The sequence below is a fragment of the Salmo trutta genome, chromosome 32 (genome assembly GCF_901001165.1).
Source record: "Salmo trutta chromosome 32, fSalTru1.1, whole genome shotgun sequence".
In the NCBI taxonomy this organism is placed as follows: domain Eukaryota; kingdom Metazoa; phylum Chordata; class Actinopteri; order Salmoniformes; family Salmonidae; genus Salmo; species Salmo trutta.
The window spans coordinates 23,468,141-23,478,128 of record NC_042988.1 but is presented as its reverse complement, the minus strand read 5'-3'; the positions used below and the strand labels follow the sequence as shown (position 1 = coordinate 23,478,128).

At 42.3% G+C, this 9,988-nt stretch overlaps 1 protein-coding gene and 1 long non-coding RNA gene across 4 annotated transcripts; both read left to right on the top strand.

The window, feature by feature from the left end:
• Window positions 1-392: 392 nt before the first annotated feature.
• Window positions 393-3,653, top strand: LOC115171465 (uncharacterized). 3 transcript variants are annotated; one of them, XM_029728294.1, is made up of 6 exons: window positions 393-524; window positions 699-792; window positions 1,018-1,614; window positions 1,712-1,747; window positions 1,943-2,065; window positions 2,183-3,653. In XM_029728294.1, exons 2-6 carry the CDS (start codon window positions 761-763, stop codon window positions 3,171-3,173), a joined length of 1,779 nt encoding a protein of 592 aa, XP_029584154.1. In that variant the 5' UTR covers window positions 393-524; window positions 699-760; the 3' UTR covers window positions 3,174-3,653. The 3 variants fall into 3 exon arrangements, with proteins under 3 accessions (XP_029584154.1, XP_029584153.1, XP_029584155.1); XM_029728293.1 differs by having other exon boundaries at window positions 1,940-2,065; window positions 2,183-3,652; XM_029728295.1 differs by lacking the exon at window positions 393-524 and having other exon boundaries at window positions 706-792; window positions 1,023-1,614; window positions 1,940-2,065.
• A 4,371-nt stretch (window positions 3,654-8,024) lies between these two features.
• LOC115171466 (uncharacterized) lies at window positions 8,025-8,920 on the top strand. Its single transcript, XR_003871203.1, has 3 exons — window positions 8,025-8,106; window positions 8,280-8,355; window positions 8,580-8,920. It is a non-coding gene; the product is annotated as an uncharacterized LOC115171466 (long non-coding RNA).
• The last annotated feature ends 1,068 nt before the right edge of the window (window positions 8,921-9,988 follow it).

The window sequence follows — 9,988 nt, the reverse complement described above, 5'->3', positions numbered from 1 at the left end:
CCTCAAACTCTCCTGTCGGATTTATCTGTTTGAGCCCTAAATGTTGATTGGTTGAACTCTGTGGTATATCAGACCGTGTACAACGGGTATGACAATAAATTACGTTTTACTGTTCTAATTACGTTAGTAACATGATTATAATAGCTATAAGTCACCACAGAGGTTTGTGGTATATGGCGACATATTCTTAAACTTGAAATAATTATTATTTTGATGGAAAACCGAATGTTGCTTTTTAGCCTAGGTCATTACAAATTTCGTCGATATTCCTTCTTAATTCGCTCCATAATGTTATGAAAAAAAGCTTTATTGGATAAATGTGGCAACTCCTCTTGCTGCAACATGTAGGTTGGTTTTCAGGACCTGTGGGTAGGTTGACTGGTAAATGATCTAGTTATTTTAGCTGGACCTGGCAACTCTGCTCGTTTGGTACTTGGCTGTTCCCCAGTCGAATCGAAGCATGTTGACCCATTTAAAGAGACTACATTTCAGTTTTGTCTGCGTGCAGTAGGGACTTTGTCAAGGTGAGTGAGGTTAAATAAATATTTTTTACAGAAATGAAATGTTGTACTTCGAAAAGTATCTAAACATGTTTGCCCACGTAAGCCATGCCATGTCTGTGAATCCTGATTCTAAATTATTTCAGAAGAGAAATGTATACTTCGATGTTTCATGATTGTTGACTATTTGATCCACAGTTAATGGACATGACCAAGGCAACTAGAATTCAGTTCAGTAACAATATCAACCAAACTGGGAAATGTCAAAACGCAGGGAGAGCGCCATGTCACGGTGAGACTATTAATAACTTGGGGCAATAAATTACTGTGTTGTTGGATTACTTTACATAGACAACAGAGGGCAGTGTTGACAAAGAATCAAAGGTTTTCAATAAAGGCCATTCAATAAAAGGTTAAAGTTGGATAGGCACTCTGTATCTACAACTTTGTAATTTGATATACTGATTATCCTTAATTCAATAGTAAAGCTCCTGACTGAAGCTTACTTTTCTTCCAGATCAGCGTTAACAAGGGAGCTCTTGGGCCAGTACATCTCAGACACCCTCAGCCACATTCACACAGTGAGGGAGTTCAGCGACAGGCATTCCAAATGGGCCCTTCAGAGGGAGACAGAACTGGAAATGATGAGGGACATCAAGGAGAGGGCAGACAGAATTGAACTTAAGTTCGACCATGTCCGTAACTCAGCGACCAAGGCCAAGGCGTTTGGGGAGTTCGTATGGAGCGGTCTGACCCAGGGGACTGCAGACAGTAGGCGTGAGGAGCTGGAGAAGGAGCTGGGGGCTGTACTAAAGGACACCCTGGGAGGCCTGGAGAAGCTGGATTACTTCCTGGATGCTGTGGAGTGTCTGGCGGTCACCTGTCTGTTGGTGTTTGAGGAGAACAGGTTCCTCTGTCTGCCTCAGGGGACGAGCCCTGCCAGTGTTCAGGCTGTCATCATTGCTGCCAGAATGGCCTGCCATCTCCTCATCTATTTTAAGAGGGATGCTAAGGCCTTCTTTATGCCCAGCCTTCTCAATGTAGAGGTGTTGGCCCTCCAGCTGGACAGATACATACAAATCAGCCAGCAGCTCTGTAAAAGAATGGAGAAGGGGTAAGTGGAGCTTCCATCACAATTTCTTCAACATTCATTTATGTAATGTTCTTCATTGCCATTTTACAAACACTTGAAGTCCATTCTTTCCTTCTAGATTACAGATCAGACAACAGCCTGAGAGTAAACTTGGGTAAGATCCCTCACACAGTTTTAATATCAGCATTTATATTATATTAGCATAGTTGTATTATTTTCCTTTCATTTTTGTCCTTCTCAGATGTGTCATTTGACAAGGGTCATTGGCTTATGTGATATAATTCAAATGCCACAAAATAATGTAATCAATAAAATGTTATGTTGAAATGAATATGCATTGTTACAGTAGCTCCATCAGTCCAATGCTGTTTTGGAAAAAGAGGAACGACATCCCTGTGGTCAACCTTGGTGATGTGAGTGAAGAGTCCATACAAAAGATGATGGACCATTTGAATCAGCTAAGTGAGATCAGGTAGGTTATTCTGCCATGGTTTGGTTCTTCTCTTAAAACTTATGTTGACATTTTTTAACAAGATTCAAGAACTAGTCTATTGAAAAACAGTACATCGATATCTTTCCCCTCCGACAGGATGGACCAGCACCTCAGACTAACATTCCTGTTCCAAGAGGCTGCTCAGTACTTCATTGGCCGGTTCAGCCAGCGCCGACCCAGGATGGAGCAGTTTCTGACCGATCTGGAGGAGAATGCTGTGCAGCTGGACAGGATGAAGCTGGGGGCTAAGATCTCCAGTGTGGCAGGCAGCTCAGTGGGGGCGGCTGGAGGGATCCTATCCATCGTGGGCTTAGCTCTGACCCCTGTCACTGCTGGGGTGTCACTGGCTCTCACCATTGCAGGGGTCAGCCTGGGGGTCACCAGTGGGGTCAACAGTTTAACTACTGGTATCACAGAGATGACGGTCAATAGCATCCATGAGAAGAAAGCTAGAGAAGTCTTCCAGAGTTTCATGGAGGACGTGGAGAGTCTCCAGGAGTGTCTGGAGGATGTGGCCATGAATATGGAGCCCATCTTGGGGCAGAGCAGGGTGAACATGGTTGGAGCAAGGAAGGTGATTGCCACCACTTGGACCATCGGAAAACGCATTGACTCCCTAGTTGACCTTTCCTCAGGTTTTAAGTCAGCAGAAGTCCTTAGAAACAAAGATCTGATCACAAGCGCTGGTAAGTTGGCGCTCCAGGAAGGCAAAGTAGCACAAAACCTGCCCAAGCTAGTCGAGGACATCCCGGAATTTGGACAGGTGGCAAAAGGCACCCCACTAGCCCTCTCCAGCTCGGCGCGGGCTGGTTTTATCACTCTCAACGCCCTCTTCATTGGCCTGGATGTTTTCTTCATCTGTAAAGACAGCGTCAGCCTGGCCAAAGGCAGCAAGAGTGAGAGATCCCAGCTCATCCGTGCCAGATCAGCGTTGTGGCGCACAGAGATGGACTCCTGGCAGAGGATCCATGACTCGCTGTGTAGAGGTCTATTAACATTAGAGAAAAGTCAGATCATCCTGGAGCAGTCATTTTACCCTCTGGAGGAGAAGCTGAGAGGGAAGAAATCGATGTGTATGACGCAGTAGGACAACATAAATGACTTAACAGTCTTTGAAGTTAGGGCCTCTCAAACATACTGTACAGTGGCACTTAGAATGTTCAACAAGTAAAAATAAAGAGGTGATACTTTTTTTCATTTTCATCAATCATTCTGTACACAAGTCTAATTTTATAATCAACTTTACAATTTAATGTTATAAGAAATAAAACAATCTGTTCACTTTCATGAAACGTATTGTAACGACTGACGTTGTGGGTGTGGAGTCAGGCGCAGGAAACAATAGCGTTTACTATAGTGCTTTTATTAAACGCACCATCAAAAAGAGTATACACCCAAAATACAATAGGGCGTAATAAAAATACAACGACCCAAAACACGTTCCACGAAACAAAACACAATGGAAGAACGAAATTAAGCCCGCACACAGAACAGGTGGGGAAACGGGCTTAAATACCCAACTAATCACTAAGTGAACACAGGTGCAAATAATAAAGACAAAACCAACAGAAAAGGAAAAAGGGATCGGTGCCAGCTAGTAGGCCGGTGACGACGACCGCCGAGCGCCACCCGAACAGGAAGAGGATTCACCCTCGGCAGGAGTCGTGACACGTATTCAGCTTGGCACTTTTTTAACGTAGTCTGTTTAATATCATGGCCATATGTTTCCAAAATATGTGTTCGGTGTAGTCAAAATACTGAAAGTGAAATGTAATGTTTCCAATATTGTGCTGCTGACATGCACCTTCATACACAGAAGACTCATCTTCCTCACTTCACTGGAAGTTGAAGACTTCTCACACAGGGACAGATTCAATGTACTGGGGGCCGTGGCGGTTCTAGACCATTTCAACTGGGGGGGCCAAGCTGGGTCCAGTTGTACTGTTAGAGGGGCCAGTTACATTAGACGTTATTGTTGCCATATCGTTTTCTTCACTGCATTGCAGGCATTAGCAGGCAAAAGACCATGTTCATAATCATCATCGTTGCCACTGTCTAATAACGGATGTAAAAAAAGAGTGATAGCAAAAATTAGTTATGTAAAAATTATTTCATACTCCACATTTAGGGGGGTCACAATGGGGCACTGCCCCCCCCCCCCCCCCAGAACCGCTAGTGCTGGGGGGAGGGGCTTGTCCAAATGAAGGTGTCCTAAAAAATTGATGACACCCTCCCCAAAGTTACACATTATTTCACATGACCCTCCCCTTGTACTGTAAAATACACTGAACACCCTCCCCCCTCATAGAATTAATTCTAAATCATTTTTACTACCACAAATAACAATAACTGTACCGAGCCTGTGTTTATAATCGTGGATATCGACTTTACTACTTCAGCATGCTTGTGTGGCACAGTTAATGCGACGCAGGGCTACGGGCCAGAAGGTTGAGGGTTTGCCGACCACTGCAGACAGAGTTCTCTCTCTGCCAGTTTCATACACTATGATCAGAGCTGGCTGCAGACAATGATCAGCTAGGGGTGAACCAGATTTTCAAAATGTTTATGCCACATTTATAATTTATCAAATATATACAACAAATTTTCCACCAACAGGTTTCTGTGCCAATGATCACACAAACAATAAATAAAGCATACCGACTTTGGGCACTTCAATATCATGGTTTGTGTTTTCAATACCACAATAAATGATCAAGGCACAAGGATGAGACCCAGATGCAGACACAGGAGGCAGATGGTTGGAGTCTTACAATGTTTATTAATCCAAAAGGGGTAGGCAAGAGAATGGTCATGGACAGGCACAAGGTCAAAACCAGTTCAGAGTCCAGTAGGTGCTGAAGGACAGGCAGAATCAAGGTCAGGGCAGGCAGGATGATCAGGCAGGCAGGAAAGTAGTCCAGAGTCAGGCAGTGGTCAAAACCGGGAAGACTAGCAAAAAGAGAATAGACAAGGAGTACAGGGGAAAACCACACTGGTTGACTTGACGGAACATACAAGACAAACTGGCACAGAGAGACAGGAAACACAGGGATAAATACACTGGGGAAAATAAGCGACACCTGGAGGGGGTGGAGACAATCACAGGGACAGGTGAAACAGATCAGGGCGTGACATAAAAATACTATCTCAAGCTTTACAAACAGAAAATATATCCCTTCCTACCTTGTAGTTTTACCCAGTATCGAAGGCTTGGCTTGACAATCTCTGAATGTCATTTAACTTTTTGGTCTTTTGTAACAGATGTCTCTTTCCATTCATCAATTGGCAACTGCACAATTTGGATTGATTTTATTTGTCAGTTAAAAAATACATTCTGCATTCGGGAAGTATTGCTACACTTTGACTTTGTGTGTGTGTTCAGAGCACTGGTTGAGAGACTGGTGCAGCAGGCAGCTGAGCTACGGAGACAGAGCAGCATGCGCACCTTGTGACAACTTTTTACCTGTTGTAGGTAGGCAATTTAGATTAGTCATTATGGAGAAACCTATTTCCAACCCTTTTCCATAAAACATATTAAAGTGCTAGACCTGATATAACGGCAACAAAGCACTGGAAAACGACTTTAGTCGCGCTAGAGAGCTTTAGATAAATTCACTCAGTGTGGACTTTTCTTTTTTGTTCAAATATTTTTTATTGAACACATACACAAGAATGGTGTATAGGTATAAAAGACAAGTTTACAGTTCTTATCTAAACATAAGAGAACAGACATTAACCAAAAGACCCAGAGTTCTGGGCACAAAACAAATATTACAAAACAAGACATACAAAACAAGGACAGGTGGAAAGAAAAATAAAAAAATAAATAATAATAAAAAAATAAAAAAATAAAAAAAGGGTCGATGTAGCCCCCCCACTTATACCACACTTTATCCCCCCTTATTCCACCCTATTCCCCTCCCAACTGCTCGGGTGGCGGGGCCAGCACACGCTGCCCAAAGGTAGATTACCGTATGACCATTGAGAGTGCGTTAAGTGCAAATTCACAGCGCCGCCTGGTCCAAGTAAGAGAGGAAAGGCTGCCAGATTTGATCAAATGTTGATAATTTATTGTTCAAAAAATATCTAATTCTTTCTAAGTGTACAGTGTTTGCCAATTCGCTGAGCCATAATTTGGTAGAGGGCGCTTCCCTCTTTTTCCAAATCAACAAGATTAATTTTTTTGCCGAAATGAGACTGTAAGAGATGAGTTGTTTTTGGGAGTTGGTTAATCCGTTTAGGGAATCGGACACTCCCAGGATTATCAGAAGCGGGTCTGGGTCTATTGAAGTCTCCAGAACTTCAGAGAGGACCCCAAAAATTCAGTGTGGACTTTTCTTATAGAAAACAGTATCGTGGGAAGGGTTTTACTCATGCTCAGTTCTTGGGTCTCAAGTGCTGATCAAGTGGAAACTCCCTCGCATGCTACTGACATTAAATGTGTAGAATGATACATTTGCATCAAGTAGGCTATTAATTTATATGCCATTGTAGGCTACTGTAGGCTACTGTAGCCTACCATTTCATACAATAAATATGCTGAAATGACGATATTACTGGAGTCTTTGCAAATGCATTTGTGCAACTTGTGTAGCCTACCTGGAGCTGGCATTTTAATAAATGTAATAAATAGCCTATAACTTCAGCCATGTTTAGTTAATTCAATTAGAAGTTATCAATTGTGATCATGGTCACAGCTGTATTGCAAATGTATCATTCTCCACATTTAATGTCAGTTTCATTGTGGACTTTCCCTGAAATGAGATGTTAGCCTATCTGGGGCCAGGCTACCTGCATCTAGCTCAACAAACCATGGCAAAGTTGAATTGCAATTATAAACCCAGATTTTAGTCAGTAGTCTATGCCGATTGACACAAGTCAATTTTGCAAATATCCCTTTCATAATGGATTGTAGTCTTAACATCTGGCACATAATAAAGGCACAACTGCCTGAAAATACCTGACATCATTTTTTTGAAGTTCATCTAAGTGCTTCTTGCACAGAGATTTCAAGATCATCTGTCCAACTTTCATCACTCAAACTCTCCTGTCGAATTTATCTATAGTTATGCACATGCGCAAACTGGATTTATTTACAATTATAAACTGGGTAGTTTGAGCCCTGCATGCCGATTGGTTAAAAGCCGTGGTATATCAGACCGTGTATGACAGGTATGACAACAAATTCATTTTTATTGTTCTAATTACGTTGGTAACCAGTTTATAATAGCAATAGGGCACCTCAGGGGTTTGTGGTATATGGCCAATATACCACGGCTAAGGGCTGTGTCCTAAGAACAGCTTTAGTCGTGGTATATTTAGTCAATAAGGCTCGAGGGGGTGTGGTATATGGCCAGTGATACCACGGCTGAGGGCTGTTCTTACACATGACGCAAAGCGGAGTTCCCCGACACATATTGGCCATATACCACAAACCCCCGAGGAGCCTTGTTGCTATTATAAACTGGTTACCAACATAACTAGAGCAGGAAAAACATATGTTTCGTCATACCATCAGAATTCAGGGCTCAAACCCCCCCCCCCCCCAGTTCATAATGGTCAATACCACACCTCCTAGGGCCTTATTGCTTAATCATAGCATTCCAAACAAATTAAATCGACATCCATTGATGGAAAATGATCAACGAGTTAAAAAAGGTCAAATTATATTTTCTCTTGCGACATATTCTTAAACTTGCAATAATTATTATTTTGATGGAAAACTGAATTTTGGTTCTTAGCCTACGTTGTCACAAATTACGTCGATATTCTTTATTCATTTAATCCATAATGTTATGAAAAAAGGCTTTATTGGATAAATGTGGCAACTCCTCTCTTGCTGCACATGTAGGTTCGTTTTCGGGCTGGTTTTGTCTGGTCATTTGACCAGAAATTGAAGCTCGACCTGGCAACCCCGCTCGTTTGGTATTCGGCTGGACGCCAGCCGAATCGAAGCATGCTGATCTATTTAAGGAGACTACATTACAGTTTTGTCACCGTGCATAAGGGTCTTAGTCAAGGTGAGTGAGATTTAATAAATCCCTTTTTTTTTTACACAAATGAAATGTTGTACTTCGAAAAGTATCTAAACACCATGTAAGCCATGCCATGTCTGTGAATACTGATTCTAAATTATTTCAGAAGAGAAATGTATACTTCGATGTTTCATGATTGTTGACTATTTGATCCACAGTTAATGGACATGACCAAGGCAACTAGAATTCAGTTCAGTAACAATATCAACCAAACTGGGAGAGCGCCATGTCACGGTGAGACTATTAATAACTTGGGGCAATAAATGACTGTGTTGTTGGATTACTTTACATAGACAACAGAGGGCAGTGTTGACAAAGAATCAAAGGTTTTCAATAAAGGCCATTCAATAAAAGGTTAAAGTTGGATAGGCACTCTGTATCTACAACTTTGTAATTTGATATACTGATTATCCTGCATTCAATAGTAAAGCTCCTAACTGAAGCCCTCTTTTTTACAGGTGGAGATCTTGGGCCAGTACATCTCAGACACCCTCAGCCACATTCACACAGTGAGGGAGTTCAGCGACAGGCATTCCAAATGGGCCCTTCAGAGGGAGACAGAACTGGAAATGATGAGGGACATCAAGGAGAGGGCAGACAGAATTGTTATGTTGACATTTTTAACAAGATTCAAGAACTATTCTATTGGAATACAGTAAATAGACAGCTTCCCCCTCTGTCAGGATCGACCAAATCAAATTGTATTTGTCACATGCGCCGAATACACGAGGTGTAAACTTTACCCGTGAAATCCTTACTTACAAGCCCTTAACCAACAATACAGTTTTAAGAAAATAAAGTTAAGAACATATTTACTAAATAAACTAAAGAAAATATAAAAAAGAAAATAACACTATAAAATAACAATAATGAGGCTATTTACAGGGGTACCGGTACCGAGTCAATGTGCGAGGGTACAGGTTAGTCGATGTAATTTTTACATCTAGGTAGGGGTAAAGTGACTATGCATAGATATTTGGACCTAGACTTGGCTCTTGCCATGCGGGACCAGAGAGAACAGTCTATGACTTGGGTGACTGGAGTCTTTGACAATTCTTTGTGCCTTCCTTTGACACCGCCTAGTATATAGGTCCTGGATGGCAGGAAGCTTGCCCCCAGTGATGTACTGGGCTGTACGCACTACCCTCTGTAATACGGTCGGATGCCGAGCAGTTGCCATACTAGGATGTTCTCGATGGTGCAGCTGTCAAACTTTTTGAGGATCTGGGGACCCATTCCAAATCTTTTCGGTCTCCTGAGGGGGAAAAGGCATTGTCGTGCCCTCTTCACAACTTTCTTGGCGTGTTTGGACCATGATAGTCTGTTGGTGATGTGGACACCAAGGAACTTAACTCTCGATCCGCTCCACTACAGCCCCGTCGATGTTAATAGGGTCGTGTTCGGCCCTCCTCTTCCTGTAGTCCACAATCATCTCCTTTGTATTGTTCATGTTGAGGGAGAGGTTGTTGTCCTGGCTCCACACTGCCAGGTCTCTGACCTGCTCCCTATAGGCAGTCTCATCATTGTTGGTGATCAGGCCTACCATCGTTGCTGACGACACAAACTTAATGATGGTGTTGGAGTTGTGCTTGGCCATGCAGTTGTGGGTGAACAGGGAATACAGGAGAGGACTCGATCAATTTAATTAATTTCAAACATTTTTGACATGTGTTTTTCTGTGTTTTTTGGTTGTTATTCTGTCTCTCACTGTTCAAATAAACCTACCAGTAAAATTATAGACTGATCATTTCTTTGTCAGTGGGCAAACGTACAAAATCAGCAGGGGATCAAATACTTTTTTCCCTCACTGTAAGCAGGAATCAGGAGGATAGAATTATGGTCAGATTTTCCAAATGGAGGGCCAGGG